Source organism: Pelobates fuscus, chromosome 13 (assembly GCF_036172605.1).
Source record: "Pelobates fuscus isolate aPelFus1 chromosome 13, aPelFus1.pri, whole genome shotgun sequence".
NCBI classification, from domain to species: domain Eukaryota; kingdom Metazoa; phylum Chordata; class Amphibia; order Anura; family Pelobatidae; genus Pelobates; species Pelobates fuscus.
The window spans coordinates 24330311-24349321 of record NC_086329.1 but is presented as its reverse complement, the minus strand read 5'-3'; the positions used below and the strand labels follow the sequence as shown (position 1 = coordinate 24349321).

Sequence of the window (19011 nt, the reverse complement as noted above, 5' to 3'; positions counted from 1 at the left end):
GGTCCTTGTCTGTATTATGGCAATGTAAGTGTGCTGAAAAACTTGTCTTATACTCTAGTATATACGGTAATCTTGATCTATTTTTCAAGATCAGATATTAGGTCTACATTCATTCATGCAATTCCTATCTCATACGCCAGTTTGAAGAATACTCCAATGTGATACTGATACAGAAATGGCCTTTAACGCAGTATGAATACAATGTAAAGCTTCACTTGTTATTAGGCTCCACAGTAACTTTAAATCAGAAGAAATTACTGCCCCTTTTAAAACAATTAACTTCATCCAATCACTTCCTTATCCATATTTAAAAAATTTTTTGTAATTATATTCGACTTATCTCCCGTTTCATGATCGTTGATCTGCCTCGTGTAGCCATGAATTAATAAAATCAGATGAGGAGTCCATGAATTAAACGCAGGTTTACCAATGCTTCTGTAGCCAGGCATAAGAATATTCGTAGACCAGCAACATGACTGCACCTCCTAAAAAATATTTAGATTATTACATTTATTCTGCCGTAAATTATTTTGCTCATTGTTGCTGAGAGTTAGCAGAGAAAGATAAAGGCACTGGGGTCTCTAAATTCAAATAATAGAGCTATACGAGAAGAGGGCAAGGAGGGACAAATTGTGCAGTGACAGGAGAGCTTAGAGCGTATGTTTCTACAAACAGAGATTGTAAGATTTCTACTTGAATGCTGACTAAACCACCACACCCACTCCCGTTGCCCCCCAAAAACACGTGAGACCTTAGTATGTTGGGTAAGAGCAATGGCCACAGCTTTATTCATTAACAAATGCCAGCAACTTCTTAAACCCTGTCGGCTGTTGTGATGCTTCACCAACAGACAGATCCATCCCATAGAACCATGAGTCCGGAGCAGCCTGCCCCCGCCATCAGCTCTCAGCAGGTTGCGACTCCCCAAGCCACCTCGGCACCTTCTTTGGCTTATGACTGCGCTGGCCAGGACTCCCGCAAGCTCTGACAAAACAGGAAGAGAAACAAAAAAAAACAACGCACACACAGACACAAACCAAGGTTGCTCACCAGACAACCTAGGGAGGTAGGGCGGGAAAGTCAGGATCTGTGCACTTTTCGTAGCTGACTGGTAAGTCCCCAGCCAGTGAGCCCTGATATGTATGATCCCAACTTTGTAACAATTGTATCCATACTGTCCCAACCCTTTATCATTGGCAGCCTTCCTGGTCAGTCCAGGGCGGTTCTTGACTGCTGAGTAAACCACCTAACCCACTCCCGTTGCCCCAATAAAACACATGAGACCTTAGTATGTTGGGTAAGGGTAACGGCCACAGCTTTATTCATTAACAAATGCCAGCAACTTATTAAACCCTGTCGTCTGTTGGGATGCTTCACCAACAGACAGATCTATCCCATAGAACCATGAGTCCGGAGCAGCCTGCCCCCGCCATCAGCTCTCAGCAGGCTGTGACTCCCCAAGCCACCTCAGCACCATCTTCGGCTTATGACTGCGCTGGAAAGGACTCCTGCCACCGCGATGACGACCCATTACTGCTCTATCTAGTCGCCATCGCACCCCTTGCAGACAGCGCAGCCTCCACCCCCGCCTGTATATATTAAAGATATCCAACCCTATTAAATTGAGATGGACACCATCCCTGCGCACCAAGTTTGCATTGTCCCCTTCCAACTCCACGTGTCTGACCACCACCCCTCCAAGCCGGCGCACGCACCTGGCCACCGTCATGTTAAGCGTGTATCAGGTCCACCGTCCTGACTTGCCCTTAATCATTGCACCCTGCATGGACAACTAACGTAACCGGGCCAGACACAAATCTGCGCAGCGCCATGCACTCCGGATACACCTGCTGCCAGAGGAGACCCCTAGTACCCCACCACCTAACCCTAGCTACCTCGTAGGAAAACCCCAGATTTCATCCATATGTGCGTTCTTCAGCTCGCCGAGCAGCCCAGTACATGAAGGAATGCCCTTATATCCAGACATACCGCGGGCCTAAACCTATAACGAGAAGAACATTACAACATGTGAGGCCTAACGCATGACCTAAAAACCCCGATTCCCATCTGCCAATGTGCTTAATAACTGAGGTCGGAAAGCCCAGCAAACTCTCCTGCGTAGCGGCCCAAATCCGAAAGGAATGGGCCGAGTACCTCTGTGTGTCCTCTGCGCAAGCCACCAATGCCCCCTGTAACAGGTTTGTGAATTGGCAGCAAGTGAGCGAGGACCCATCTACATGAACCCAAAGGGGACCATCCCCCACCCCGCCGATAACGCAAATCCTGCTCGAATGACCCGACCGGACAATAGTTTCCACCTGTAGCACCAAAACGCACCCAAGCACCCTGGACCCACACGTTCTGTCTTCGACCAACACATAAAGATGTCGAACGGCGCCACGGACCTCCACACATCAAACAGCAACAAAGGCGAAACCGTATGATGGGTGGGCGCAACCAATTCCCCTACCTGAAAGGCCCCGAAAAAAAACAAAAAGAAAACGCCAGCTGAAACAAGAGTGCCTTAAACTCTGACGAGCAGACCACAGACAAAACCAGCACCATGCGCCCCAAAAGATCCACCGAAATCGATCCGGATCCCTCTGAAGTCTCAAACCCAGTACAATCCTCTGAATCCGAAAATCTTTTGACAGATCCTGCCACCCCATATACCGGAACAGAAAGGACAACGCCACAAGGGCATTTTCCGCAGCCGCACAAGACCTACCCCACTGCAGCATACTTTCTAGAAACAACAATGTCCCCTCAAGGTGGCCAGCTTCCGACGACACTCCCTTCTCACTTTCCCCCAGGGACAGCAATTGACACCGCAGAGTCCGATATGCCCTACAGGAAGACTCTGCCAGGGAATCTGACACAGAGTCTATCAGGCCCCCAAATCAAGGTTCCATAAGGATGCTAGACAACTCCGGCTGGTTGCCTGAGCTTCTGGCACCGACTCCCGAAAATGGTCCCACTGAAACTGAGACAGAGAGTCAGCTACCACATTCTGCACACCCGGAACATGACAGGCCTTCACCCACACATTTAATTGCAAGCTAAGCAAGACCAACCTATGCAACAGCGCCAATACCGGAGGAGAGGAGGACAATGACCAGGTGATCACATGGACAACACATATGTTGTGCATGTGAAAGACCACAGTGCGATTCCTAAGCTCCCCACCCCACAACTCCAAGGAGACAACGATGGGAAACAATTCCAAAAAGTATAAGTTCGGATCGCCAGCTGGCGGGCCACGCTTCCGCACACCACTGACCCCGAAAATATGCCCTGAGCCCCAAATAGTGAGTAAGGGACCCATCAAAAAACACTTCGGCGTTGCCCCGCTGAGGATACCGGCCAAGCCCCAGGCGCATTGTTCCCGCGGTCACCAGTCACCTCGCCATGGTCTGTCCACCAACTACTTTTCTGGTGGAACCATGGAAAGTAGATCCCCATACTCACCTCTAGTGATCCTGTCCTGGACGTCTGGGGGCACATGTAACCCTAAGGGAGACAATTCACAATCAGGGATGGGCGGGAGATAAACTAATAGCCTAAGCAGGCGCAATGCTTCCCCACTATCCTGTCCAGACCCCCCAGCAGTCCCCGGAGCGCTAGCGCAGGCCAACTCACCAAAACGCGGCAGGTTCAACTATCCCGGCTCCTCCAGCTCTGCTCCTGCCGAACACCGCCTGATCCCTTCCAACTTCATCGCTCCCAGCGCTGGCCCTCTGTCCGCTCTCCCTATCGCCATCATCTCTCCGACTTCCGGGTCCTGCAGCCAGGGCCTGTGATGCGGTCATGGTGCACCGTGCCGCCGTCACGTAGGCGCCCCGCGTCATGGATGTCTGATGACTTCCTGGTACCTGACGTACTTCTGGCTCCGCCACAGCCCCGACTCCAGACGTCACTTTCGGCAACATCCTGCTTCACACCTGACGTGTTTGCATCGGTTCCGGCCAAGCCGGAGGACTCCTTGATCTTCCCGACATAAGTCTGTTTCACTTTCAATCAGATATAACTTACTTTAAAAGTGTTTATGTCCTGCTCTGTAAATTGAACTATAATGACATACAGGAGGCTCCTGCAGGATCTAGCATGCTATTAACAGAGCAGGAGATAAATTCTAAATTTAACTGAATTTGCCATAAAGGAAGTGTAAACATTAGATGACTCTTTACAGGAAGTGTTTAGGAAGGCAGTGTAAGTCACATGAAGGGAGGTGTGACTAAGGCTGTATAAACAAACTTCTTTAACTCCTAAATGGCAGAGAATTGAGCAGTGAAACTTCAGAGGCATGATCTCTACACAACTGCTTCATTAGGTTAAACTTGTTTTGGTGACTGTAGTGTCCCTTTAAGATTTCCCACTCTAGTGCTGCCATATTCTCCCTGCCATATGTATTTGTTTCGCTGCTACAAAGACATGTGCCAAATATTGCCAAAAGACTGGCAATTACTTGAGACAAAGTAGTCCATAGTTTGTCAGATATATAGCTTTTGATTGTGTTAAAATTTCAAAGAAATTCCAAAATTGTCATGAAGGACTTTTTGTGAAAAATCTATCTTTATGAAAAACTCAAAAGTGAAACAGCTGCATTAATTAGCTTATACACTAAAGTGTATTGCAGAATGTTTACATGGGGATAACGTATTTTAGAACAGGATAGCCGAGGAAGAATGTTAACCAACTAGGATTTGGTTTTCTCCAATGTGTCTATCTTGGTTCAGAGAATTTTCATTTCCCTTGTATTGTCAACAGTTCCCAGGTTTAGTGAAAAAAAACCTAAATGGCTTATGTGCTATATTTTCATATGCATATTTCACATTAAGACATACAGTTTTTTTTAAACACAGAACAATAAATCTGCTTTTGGTTTAGTCCAGCAATGTCCAAATAATGTAGAAGTATTTTCTATTCTAAAGACCGATTCCATGTAAACTGTCATTAACGTTATAAAGGACCCAGAAAACAAAAATAACTAAATGGACGGTCATGTGATATACACTGATCAGCCAAACATTAAAACCACCTGCCTAATATTGTGTAGGTCCCTGTTGCTATCAAAACACCATTGCCATGAATGGGTGTATGTGATCTGCAACAATCTCTAGGTAGGTGGTACGTGTCAAACATGCCAGGACCCAAGGTTTCCCAGCAGAACATTTCTCAGAGCATAACATTGCCACTGTCGGCCTGCCTTCTTCTCATCCTGCTGCCAACACTTCCCCAGGTAAACAATGCAGATGCACCTAGCCATCCACCGGATCTAAAATAAAATCTGATTCTACAGACCAGGCAACCTTCTGCCATTGCTCCATGTTCCAGTTCTGACACTCATGTCCCCATTGAAGTCACTTTCGGCAGTGGAGGGGTCATCACGGGCATCTGTGGCTACACCGCCCCATACTCGGCAAACTGCGATTCACTGTGTGTTCTGACACCTTTCTACCATGACCAGCATTAGGTTTTTCAGCTATTTGAGCTACAGTAACTCTTTTGTGTGATCAGACCAGACAGGCTAGCCTTCGTTACGTGCATCAATGTACCTTGGCTGACCATAACGTTGAAGCCAATTCACAGGTAGCCCTTCCTTGCACCACTTTTGGTAGGTACTAACCACTGCAAACCGGGAACCCTCCCTCAAGACTTGCCGTTTTGGAGATGTTCTCCCCCAATCATCCAGACATCATTATTTGGCCCTTGTCAAAGCTTCCTGCTTTCAACACATGAAATGCAACAATTGACTGTTAACCTGATGCCTAATATATCCCACCTGTTGACAGGTGCCGTTGTAACAATATAATCAATATTATTCACTTCACCTGTCAGTGGCTGATCAGTGTAGGTGGTAATGGTTAATTTGTTATTGATTGGGAGTGGGGATGTGATCGGTGGTTTATTAGGATATAAGGAATATCACTGTTTGCAGTGTGCGAATGACCCAGCTAATCTATTTGTGTCACAGTTGAGAGTTTATTAATATTTAAATCTGTTGATTACTAACATAATTATAAAAACAACAAAATAACACATGTAAAAGAATCCTAATAAACAATAAGTACACAGATCAGAAACTGATTATTTGCTTCGGCTTTGTACATTCGATACTTTCGCTGCTATCAGTTTAGCTGATTAGTAAATTCGACATGGATGGTTGGAGTGTTGATCAATATCTGTTTAATAAGGTGGGGGAGCTGTGGGCTTCAAGGGCTACTATCAGGTTATTGACTGGTCACATGACCATAAAGCGCAAATTAGCACCTTTGTATTGAAGTGTGGCTGTTATGTTCCAATCACTACATGGTGATTGGTGGAGGAGGCAGCTAATTGTTCGGGATCTAAATGTCAGGTGGGAATTGATCAGTAGAAGTCTGAAAATTATCTAATAGCACAATGGGTGTATGATGTGGGAGTTTTACCCCTGTGCCCCCCTCAACAATCAGCAATACTATCTACCTGCATTATTCTATTTACATCATATCTGCACAAACTACATATATATGGAAACATGTTACAATTATTTTACATCCATTCAATTAATTACAAAATGATGTCTTTTGATTAATGCTGTTCTATGAAGTGGACACACAGGTAAGTGGGTAGCACTGCAATCTAAATACATTTGACACTATAAAAAGTTAGTAAGGGAAAATAAATGAAAGAGTTAAAAGCAGGCTGCTATGCAAGCCCTATCCCCATCTATATGTATTATTTTTCTTGCTTTTTTGGTTAAAACAGAGAATAATTAGTTTAACATGTACCCGCTATCAATGTATCAAATGCGAATTAATGCAAGAAAAATCTCTGCCAGAAATCAGTCTGAATTAGGTTGAGTAGATATCAGCCCCCACCCCCCTCGGTAGGTATGAAATATGTATACTACTGTTCTGAGTTAAAATCAGTCTACGCTGTTTAGTGCTTTCCCCCCACCCCACAACCAACCGTATTAAATGTGCAATCTGCTCACCTTAGTTTGAAACCCATTCTGACTACAATAATACCCGTGAACATACAGACAGCCGTTCACAGATGCAAAATACTTGACATACTTGATCCTCAAAATGACTTTGGTAAATCTGGATAGTTTAGTGTGTAATAACAACAAACCAGTTAAAGAATATAAGCCAGTGGTATAGAAAAATTGCTTAACCTGTAGAAAGAGTTGAGAAGTCACAGAAACCATTTAAAAGCTTTAGAAAAAATGGGTCATAGGTATGAACAGGGAAAAAAGATGAATTTACCAATGTTAAACAGCGGATGTCATTATTATTGGACACACGTTACTCAGAATAATGCTCTACAACTTTTTCTGTTTTTGAAAAATCTGTATATCCGGTTGAACTAAAATAACGTAATATATAGTCTGATTATCGAATCGTGGAAATGTAAATGTACTTACCAGGTCCAAGTCTCATGATCTTAGGGAGAAGACCTTTGTACAGAGCCAGGAATCTAAAAATGAAATAATTAGTATAAATAAAACATGAATAATTAAATAGTTATAATAAGAAAGGTAATGATAGTGGATTATGATATAATAATAATTTGCGATTTTTATAGCGCTTTTCTCTCTGTGCAACTCAAAGCACTTTACAAGTATACAAACATATAGACATAAAAGTTAGGAGTTTCTGAAGGTCAGCTGAGCAGACTGGATGCCTGATGGAAGAGGTGAGTCTTTAGCTTTAAAAAAAAGTCTGTAAGAACGATGTCTCTCTGATTGGGCACGGTAAAGAGTTCCAGAAGGTAGGGGCAACATGGCTGAATGCCCTGGAACCTGAGTCTGTCTTTATTCTCGCCACTGACGGGAAGGATATGCTGGCTGACCGAAGTGAACGGGATGGAATGTAGAGTGTCAGGAGCTCTTTCAGGTACTGTAGGCATTGATTGTTTAATGAAGATGATGAAGAAAATAATAATATATGGATAAGACCAAAATGATCCTTTTTAATACACTATATCTCTCTTTATTTAGAATAGTCTTCCACATTGATAAGAAAATGTTGTTCCGAGAGAAGAACATGTAGTCAAGACTCAAGATATAAGACCAAATAATTCTGGTTGTCACTCGAAGTTTAAGGTGATCAGTTTTTTTTAATGCATAAATATTTGAATTACAGAAATGAAAACAATAGAATGGATACGTAGATTTGTTGCTCCCATAAAGCTTTCATATGTATGTATTTAAGTGAGGGGTTGGCTTTAAAGAGTTTTGCAAAATATATAATTTAGAGTAGAGAGACAGGAACATCTAACATCTCAATGTATGCAAGGAGCTCGACTGTTCTGGTGCTTGGAGTGTTGTCATAAACAGGATGAAAAGACAAAACAAACTGCAAACGTTATGTAGAAGAGACAAGGAAAGATCAGAACAGTAAAGGCCACTAGAGCTCATCTGCCTTACTCTATGCCAACTCCAATAAAAAGCCAAGGGATGCCTAGTCCCTCTAATCTCCAAGTAATCTTCTTGGGGAAGTGTGGACACGTGTCTCGAGGTTTATGCATATCTAATTCACAAATAATCCCACTCATTCTATAATTCATCTTCCAAAATGAAAATGCATATTCCTACAGACCTTTTTTTTTTTTACCTATAATTATTATTATACAGATAATTTTAAACTGTGGTGCCAAATTTCAGTACCATTTATCTCTGAAGCCTTCTCTGAATGATGAATGAATAATGAAAAATAAATGAAACCCCATCCAAAACTCTGATGACATATTTGCACATTCAGATTTTTAAACCTGGAAGCTAAGAATGTTTTATACAACATATAGGTCAATAAGGGGGGACCCCCTTCTGACCGGGGTGAAATTCACATTCACATCACGACAAAGATGCCAGGCACAACTTAACTGTACGCAGAAACAGCAAAAAATGCTGAAACAAACAATCATAAAAACCAACACGAAAAGCTAAACTCTGAGTAAACAGAACAAAGTGGATATCAAGATCCCTGACGCAGAATGCGAATGCAAATTTAACCCTGGCGAATTTGCGTTGTATCTAATGTGCCACTCATACTCAAATCTAATGTGCGTTCAAATATTGGAGACTTTATTTTTCCAATAAAGGTGCGCATTAGATATGAGTAACTATGGTAAATATTTTTAGGTATCCATGAATAGTGCCAAATTGCTGTTTTGTTCCTTATGCATTTCATGTTTATGTCGTTATTACACATTCGATTGTCAATAAAAACAAACTAGAACAGGTGAAGATTTTCAAAGGGACTTGAATAATGACATGTAACAGTTATTCCAGAATATTGTAAGCAGGCCACTTGCCACCAAGTTCCTCTTACTAAAATTCACGATACCGACATGGACCAAGATAACAGCTAAACTCCCTTGATATATTATGATCTCGCAAGATTCAGTTTATGTTCTAGAGCTGCTGAGTTCACAGTGAAATAAACGTGGGACTATGAGAATATGTCAAAACCAGGCTCATTCTCAACTCATTCTTTAGTGAACTCATATTCCACTTTCCTGTGTTTCTTGTTTGATAATGCATTCAGTGATTGATTTCTGTTTAGTGAATTCCAGGAGAGGAATGTAATACATGTTTAGCGGTAAACAAGTGATCATTAACTAACAATGATAATGACAAAAATAGCAGTCATTAAGACTAAAACAGAAGTAGGACACACAACACAAAGCCACGTCTCCAGCATACTGAACAACAAGGCAGGTTTATGAAAGTACTAAAATTAGGAGCAATCTATCCAAACAGAAGGCATTACGCTGGGCACCCAGACAACTCTGAGCTCAAGGCAAAATTAACTCCTTTCTAAATATGCAGGCTCAAAAATGATCTCCATCTCCTTGGCCTCAATTCCCATAGGAACTGAGAAACCATTACAAGAAACCCCAACACAACACTTTCTAAAAGCAGTAAACTGGTCACTTCCCACTGGACAAAAATAATGGGAAATGACTGACCGATTGAATGAAAGCCGGTGTGGCTTCATAAACTTGCACAAGGTTTTTAGTCAATTTTATCAAGTTACCAAAAATTACTTTCACTGTGTTCCAGACAATTCCCATGACATATTTGTGAACATTTGTGATTTCATACAGGAGCATATGCTCCCTAATTCTTCATAGAATGTTGCAAGAAACCTTGGAGTGGTGGTGGTGGCATCTATTCAACTTCCAGGTTGAACTACGGAGTAGGGAGATCACAGTCCTAAGAGACTGGGCTATCTTTTTAATGTGCTACCTGTATTATGCATTTTAAAGATGGGTTTTTAATCCACCTTGGAAAGATTCATGTTATATGGGTGGAAGAAAAATAAGGATGGATAATTATATAAAAGTGAAATTTCTTACCCTTCTTCTTTATAAACTATAACAATAGTTTTCCAACAGCTTCGATACTTAATTACTCCATGTTCTGGTTGTGGCCCCTGAATCCGGCTCTTGGCTACATCAAAAGGGATGTTAATGATCGATGCTAGTGTCCCTGAGGCCAGTCCAATCATGAACTTCCTTAGAAACTCCAATTTTGCATCCTGAACAAGAAAAAAAGGCATGGTAAGAAGGGGTCAAGAGCCAACCCGACAAAGAAATCAAATAATAAAACATTTGCAAGATTTAATCCATTTATCTATATTATTAAGAGATTGTTCACTAAAATCCAAAAAGTCAACCGTATCGCACAAAACATTAATGAATGTAAATCAGTCCACAAGGATTCCTGAATTTGCATTATTCATTGAGGTTATGTTAGGGTCAAATTGCCAGGAATATTTCCAAATGTTCACTCAAAGTGAAGGGGGACATTCAATCTCATGGTCACAAACATCCATATTTATTGACACAACATTGGGTACCCTTCACTGGAGGGAGGGAATGTTTGACAGTTCCCATGGGAAGAGGTTAGTAGTACCACAGGTTCTAATCGAATTCCCTAGCCCATATGATTAATTATTCATATGTGATGAATGAGAGAGGGACCCAGAGTTAGAAAGCATTAAGGTTTGTATTACTTATATTGGTGTGTATAATTTCACTTTACTCTCTTGCAGTTATATCTGCACAAAGGAGTTCGGTTTGCACGGACACTTTGTTTATGTGGGTTTACACTAATTCTAGAACACCTGCATTTGCTGATTAACTAAATCACTAATTTCTGTATGTATATTCTATTAAGGGCTATTATATTACTTTGCTCTTTGCACAATAATTAGCCCCAAGTCCAGTGCTTGGAGTAAGGTATGGGATAAACTGCACCTCTACCCTTTCAATATTATTAACCAGTCACCAGGATCTCTCTCAAAACGGTTATTTTCTTTACACGTAAAGGCCTCTGTGTGCATTATATTTCAATGACGATATCACCATGTTCACCAATAGTTTCCAAAAACAAGAGGTTGGAGTCCTAACGCAACATGGTCTGGGATCTGAAATACAGCACAACTTAAATAAACATAAAATAAAAACAACCAAAAATGGCAACAAACATACTATTTCTAGGGGACTATAGAAAAGCAGAGAGATTTTTGTAAAACTTTAACTAGGGAAGACATAAACCTTCACCTACTATAAAAATATGCTTTTTATAAAAATATCATCTGCACCTGTATCTCACAATGGAATACATACTACTTGTATGGGAAAAACAGCACAAAGCTCATCACGCCTTTACCTGAACATTAATCCTGACCCTTCTTCCAGAAAATAACTATATCTCCTATTTGGCCGAACCGGAGTTTTCCATTGGGAGCAATAGCATTACTAAGACGTTTTACGTCTGGCCTAGGTGTTCTGCTAATGCTGTGTTTTCCTGCCCGTGTCAGTGGGGGGACATGTTAGTTGCTCAGAGCTTGATACGTGGGGTTTAGGAGGATTCTGGGTAATGTGCCTTTAATCAGCAATCTGGCACCCAGTACAATAGACTCCTTGCAGAGAAATGCAGAAGGATTTCCGTGCGTTTCTACGTTCCTTCCCCGACAATCCCATTGGCTCTGTTTTCGCACATGGTCCAAATCGCCTGTGGGCACATTTCCTCACACAGGATTCATAAATACAGTCCATAACGAGACTCTGGTTTCGGCATATGGGGATGATTTGTGTAATTGGCCTTTACAATGTACTTAGTATTACTGTATCAAAACACAAGAAACTTGAGTACTCTATTAGCTAATTGGCCAGAATATTTTACAAATGACAGCAAGCCCTGTACCAGGAAGCTCACCACCAGAATATGTGTATGTGTCCGCAAGACCCCCAAATGTTAAATTAAATAAAGGCAGGAAAACAAAAAAAAAAAAACAACACACGCACACACTCACACACACACACATTCACAAAAGGCTGTCGCTGGCCTGCAGGTTTTTTCCACATTTCTCCTCAGATGTTGAAGATCTGTCAGCAGGAAATGTTCTCTTGCTACTAAACTAACAAGCTTGCTGTGGTAATGTACTGCAGGGCCGTGGCCTTGAATTAAACAGGTTTTACCGATTGCATGACTTGGGATAGCTCAAAATTTAAAGAAGCAGACACACACTCTCAATAGCGGAATCTATAATCCATTAACGGAAATATTTAAAAAGTGAGCTTCATAGCAATTCAACTTGTAAAGATTGCTAAATATCTTTTTATTAGAAGATCGGAAAAACATCACTCAACAAGGAAGCCGTATGCAGCATATATAACAGACTTGAAAGATACTTTAAAGCATTAAAAAAAATCTTTGTTCTACTCAGATAAGAAAAACTTCCTAAAATCACAGTTATCAGCAATAAACCAATATTCTCACAAGGCCTCAACACATGCTGGTTGGGACAAGGAAGAGAAAGAATCTTTCAAAATGAAGACTGTGAGCAGCCATCCGCAAACTACAATTGCCAAGTTGCTATTAGGTGCAATTTACAACTTCCAACAAAAGCATCCTATAAAAATGAAACATTGATTACTATATGTATGGAGGAACTATAATGTTTCATTAAACGAACACTCCAAGCAGAATAAACACCGTCAGCCGATCAGAGCAGCTCTGCACAAACATGCTTAGCTCAGTGGAGCTAACCAAATTCCCTTGCAAGGGTAGGCTAGAAGATAATTTAATCTTACCTCGAGTATAGTCACATGAGGACAGTTTTTACTACTTAAAAGAAAACTGTAATTTGCTATTATGGCTCCAAATAAAAGATTACATATAATATAGCCTTGTTGTGAATTGTTTTGCTACGCAAACACGTATGGTAATACACCTTTGTAATGTTTCTCCTGGCTTACATTTGCTAAATGGGGGAGCCATCTTTAATGCCTTTTTATTTTTATCGCATCATGCACAATATGAAGATCTGAAGCCACCAGAGAGTGTATTTTTAAAATACTCAATAACTGGCTCACATCTTTGGTTGTGTTGCATCCGACCAAGGAGACAAATACGGCGCCCCCCATAGGGCAATTTGAAGCAGACTGTTGCACTATAAAAATATATTAACTTATTATGTTTGCATTACCAAAAACTTGCATGGAAGTTATAAAACATGTAATCTTTTATTTTAAATACTATTTTTTTTAAATTGCTTTAATTGGGTGAGTACCATTTGTAACAATGGCAAATTTTGCCTTTCGTCTGAGGTATGTATTCTCAAAGTCTTTAGAGACTAAGGCACTATTCAATCCTTCTTCTCCCCCTCCATCTACCTGTGGCATGCAATCAGCAAACTGAAAATTCATGTGCGCCCTATAGGTTGATTGGGACCTGGGTGGCTGCCAATTTTGCCCTAGTGATCGTTACTCTGTGTTTGTGCAGATAATTTCATCGACTACCACGTTTTTTGTTTTTTTTTAAGTTCAAAGCTGATGGTTATTTAGGCTGTAGTGATTAAACATACAGGCTGTTATTTTGCTTAGTGAGGTTTTCACTATATTCGTTTACCAGGAAATGCCTGATTTAGAAAATTATTTCTAATGAATGTTAACGTGAAACATTTGCTTTATAAATACCCGAGTTACAGGATGTGCCTGGGTGTTAAAAGGCAGATCTTTAAATTCCTATTTATTCTATCAATACTAAAGGATCGCTGAGATTTACTCACTATGCTCTTAATTGCCCTCTGAATGGCACATTACTGTAAAAGTCCCTGACATTACACTAAATTCTCATACTAAATGCAACTTAGGGGACAAATCTACGAAAATACCTTAATTTTTCTTGTTTTGTTCTAAACAATATAAACTAATAAAATTAGCAGCAAGAAGATCTGAATGTCATATAAGATACATAATTCAGACATTTATCTAACACAATGTAAACTGAATTGCATCCTACATGCAACAATGAGTGAATGTGGAAAACCAGGGGGAGTGGATGTAACGCCTTAATCCCTTAAGGACCAAACTTCTGGAATAAAAGGGAATCATGACATGTAACACATGTCATGTGTCCTTAAGGCGTTAAATGTCCTTTGTGGTATATTCATTCACACTACATCCACTCCCCAGGTTTTCCACATTTCTGTTCCCCCGGAGAAGAGACACACTTGAGACGGACTTGGGTGTTGAGATACCTGTTAGAACTTTACCAGTATAAAGTACTGGATTTTCCTCTTCTTTCTACAATGGGTGAATGTGTTCATCGCTTTTTACAGTGAAAAAGTCGAAATCATCAATATTTTACACCAATTTTATAAAAGGGGCACTTCAATCACCATAACCACTACTGGTCTCTGTAGAGGTTGCAAAAGGTTTGTAGGTGCCTTTGGGTTTTTATCAAAAGGTTTTGGAGTAACACCGGCAGCTGGTCGCCTGTTTAGCTATTATGGAAGCAAAATTCCACATTAGTCTGTCCAATAGTGTGTGGCAATGGTGGGCTGAGGGCACTAGGGACTTGTTAGCCAAGTATTCTCACTGCTAGTTGGACAGGCCAAAGCAGAAGTCCACTTTCACATTAACCAAGCATCACGCAACGGGCTGAGCTGTAGGCACTGGCATACCCTGTTTTGTTTTGTTGTTGGTCAAATTGCAAAATCATTTTAAGGGGAAAGCATCCACCTATGCTTTTTAGCATAATCCCCACTCTGGGCTGCAGTGGTTGTTGTGCTTAAAGTGCCCTGATGTCAATTCTCTTGGCCTAGATAGCTTTGCCTTTCTTGTGTCACTAATTTTTCTGTTGAGGCCAAGCGTGAGGAACCAGCAACTTTGTAAAATTGGTGGCCCAGATCATGAATCTCTACTAAATGGTGAGTAAGACGTTTAATAGTGATGTGGGACCTGGCACTCACAGACTCCAGGCACCATAATGACTTCAATCTGTTAAAGTGATTGTGGTGCTTACAGTTTGAGCATTTTGTGTAGGCAAAAAAACAAGAGAAGTTGTATATATTTTGACCAGTTGATCACTGTGCCTAGAGGGGTAGCAGCACTGGTGTAGGAAGCAGCGGGACATGGGGTACAAATACCCCACCAAAAATGAAGAGGGGGATAGGAGGTGTCACAATGGCGTGGCTGTATAATCACATGTTTTACTGTTTAAGATGAGAACAACAAAAACTATTTTAAAGAAATTGGTTATCTATTCCACCTAGCTCATCTCATGTATATGATTTAATCTATGCTCTGAAATGGGAGAAAATTTGTTATAAACGTTGACCCTTCCAGATTTTCTTTGATTGCTGTATTACTCATACAGATGGGAACTGCCTGGCGTTTAGGTTCTGTACTTCTCCTGTTTGCAGGTCTTGTCTAATATGCAAATAAAATGTGTTTCCTCTGTAATGACACAAGTGAACTAAATGGTGTTTGAGGCCTAAGTGGGGACTGAGGACAATTATTTTAGTTTTGTTTGTTATTGGTGTTCTCTTGCACTCCTTTATGAAAAGACAAAAATGGTTCATGGAAAACTCTGAAAACTTTCAAAGTATTCTTCAATTGCTTTAAAAAAAATAAAAAATAAAAATGTAAAACCCTTATAAGTAAAATCAGTCAACAATATATAATGAGGAGGGTGTAATACATTTCACAGAAGCAGCTTTCAATATTCAAATCAATAAAGAAAACATGCATAAATTAAATAAAGTATTGTAAAATTGCTTCCACCATGTGTGCAACAACAATTAAAAACGTGTATGCTTGTTCGGAGTGTGAGAGGTAAAATCCGGCCAGACACTCACACCTGTCCTATCACGGGTATGTGTAGATTGTCATGTATGACCGCATCACTGCTGATTGCTGCGTTTTGCTCATGCAAATTGTAGAGCCGTTTCCAGATGTGAGCGACATAAAGTGTGTATTGATAGAATGAAAGGGTTACTCCACGCACCATAACCACTTCTGTGATTTCAAGTGGTCATGGTGCATAGAGTCTATATGTGCAACATTTCACGTTGCAAACGCTCCAAATATAAAGTATGGCCCCGGTCAGCTGATGCTGTTGGTCAATGAATGGTGGCGACGATTTTGCAAATCTTCAGAAGGCTGACCACCAGGGAGCCTCAGAGTCAGCGGGCTACAGCTAGAAAGGCAGACTGTTACTAAATGGTTTGCCCCATTACCAAGGAACTGTGCCAGGGTACTCCTCGCACCAGAACCATGACAGCGGGCTGTAGTGGTTATGACACTTGAAGAAACCCTTTATACTGCCAGATAAATTATACTATTAAGGGGGAAAAAAATATTTACATAAAATCTTATATATGTTTCCCTAATGGCAACATAAAAGTCATTGAAATCATCTTGTTTCATATTAAAGTCATGAGTCAATGACAATGTGCAGGTGTAGCAATAGCTGGCCTTCTATTTGTTGCTGGACTCCATGCTGGCAAAGCATCATGGTAGTTGTAGTTCTACAACAGTGGGAGGGTTGCTTGTTGACTACTCAGGTGTAATGTCCCATTGCCCCCTGCTGCTTTCCAAGGCAACTACTGGATAAAAGGCTTCCTTCATCTCTGTGCTGTAACACAGTTTCTCTCAGGCAGGAAACGGACCTGCTGCGGTAAATTAAACCCATGCACTTCGATAAATAGTACCAGAGGAATGGCTGTCAGCTGTTGCTCCTATTTTCTCAGCTCGACAGTTTAAATTCTGTCTGTACCATCGTTTGCAACGGCTTGCACATTAAACATAGATGCCATAAATAATATCTCATAATATGTTTATGCTTTGCAACATACAGAGACATTTGTTACCATCTTGTGACCATAACGGACATTTTAATCGTTTTTATACATTTTTCAGAACAATGCATAAAAGCTGCATAAGCAAGTAGTTAACAGAGCGATTTTATTACAGAAAAGGCAGCTCGTCGGTGCTGGTAGGATCAATTCTAAAGCTGACCTTTAAAAAAAACCCCAAAACAACAATAGCAGACACAATATCACACCCCAGCTTGGAACGAGCAGGGTTAATAATGCTAATCGCAGTAAGTGACTGCTCTGATTGCAGAGACAGATGGGCGGTTGGTTGAGTTTTTATGGTGTTTGAGAGGCTGGAGGGTTTATGGTAAATAGAGCCTAGGGTTTAGCTTCTCAATGGTCTGTTGAGGCCGACCGAGCATATGAAAAACGATTCAGTATTTGCTAACTTCCAAGTCACACATGCCGATCCCATCATCGCCGCCCCCCGGCTCAAAGACTTTTATTGTTTTTGGAAAAAATTACCTGCAAACAGCTTTAATTGGGATGCAAATTTAATGCCCAGTTTAAGGCTGCTGACAGCTTGATGCTTGTATGGCCTTTCAGCATCTGGAAGTTTATGCCGCTTATGATATGACGGCCACAAAGTGTGAAGCACGAATGTTCCTGGACGCATGTTTTTGCCGGCACTTCTTGGAAATTATATACCTTGTGGTTTTTCTCATGTGAGCCAGGCCTTGATGGGGTGCTAGGTAGAGATCTCTGCATCTAAAAGGAACCTGGGCACAGGAAACGTAATGTCTTTCATATTTTTCCCAAGAATTTCTAACACTCAAATTGTTATCCCCATCACTCGTACGGATGACCTTATTTGTACCTGGTTAATGCCTCTACTGTGGATGGGGGGGAAAGGGATTCGGAAAAAAACATTTTAGATGTAACAGGACTTGAGTACTTCTCTGTGTTATTGTCCTGCATCACACATACCTTAGGCATGCTCTGATAAGCCAACTTCCCAATAACTTTTGGGTAGTCCAACTTCTGTGTGTTTACTCTGCTGGTATTCAAAGAGTTACACTGGGGGGTTGTAAAATCTAGTAAAGCAAAAAAAATAAAAAATAAAAAAATAAGGATAATGTCACCTTATTTTTAAAATTCTTAAAACATTGGGCTGAGATTATCAGAACCAGAAGTTTCCCTGTAGGCAAAGGATTGACAGCAGAATTGTTTGCAAGATAATTCTTTACTGAATCCATGTTTGAAGCCAAGGGTATATGCACAACACATGTATGTACGTAGTGGGGAATCGCGATGCAGCCTAGAACAAATCTAACCCCATTAAACCCCCCAGTAACGACAGACCACTTAGTATGGATGAAACAGGCCACAGCATTTATTATCACAACTAAATACTGCATAACACATCCATAACTTTATTTATTAAATCTCTTCTGTTCTGTAACCAAAACATTAGACATAAATAAGCATAAATTAACATATATACATATATAACTCCACCCATAGTGTTATACAGTGACCCAACCGTCCTTGCCAATAGAAACATGGAGTGGTTCCTAATCACCACTCCCTCTCACCTCCCCCCTCGTCATAAAAAATCCTTCCAATGCCTGCCATCAGCCGACCTTATCCACGCTCGATGGGCACGAGACCTCAGGCAACCTAAAGTTTAACCTTTGGAGCAGGGGAGGTTTGAGACCTTAAAAACTTGTTCATCTCATTCCATATACTTAAACGTAACCTCAAACTCAATTGGCAAGGACATACCCCCGGCTAGCTGTGACGAAATATACTATAGGGTGGGCGGGAGGGAAGCCGTTTGCTGGCCCGAATCCCAAGTGGCACTGAGGTAAGACCTCCCCCACACTGTCTTACACAGAACATAATCACA

General features: G+C 41.0%; 1 protein-coding gene across 1 annotated transcript in view; it reads right to left on the bottom strand.

Annotated features, from left to right (window-relative positions):
- SLC25A21 (solute carrier family 25 member 21) overlaps nt 1-19011 on the bottom strand; it is a 266945-nt gene continuing 247934 nt past the window's right edge. Inside the window, exons 9-11 of the mRNA XM_063439496.1 lie at nt 10348-10529; nt 7409-7461; nt 1-485 (exon numbers count right to left, since the gene is read on the bottom strand). Of these exons, the coding sequence (XP_063295566.1) occupies nt 424-485; nt 7409-7461; nt 10348-10529 (297 nt within the window). The 3' untranslated portion in view covers nt 1-423. The remainder of the gene's footprint in view (nt 486-7408; nt 7462-10347; nt 10530-19011) is intronic.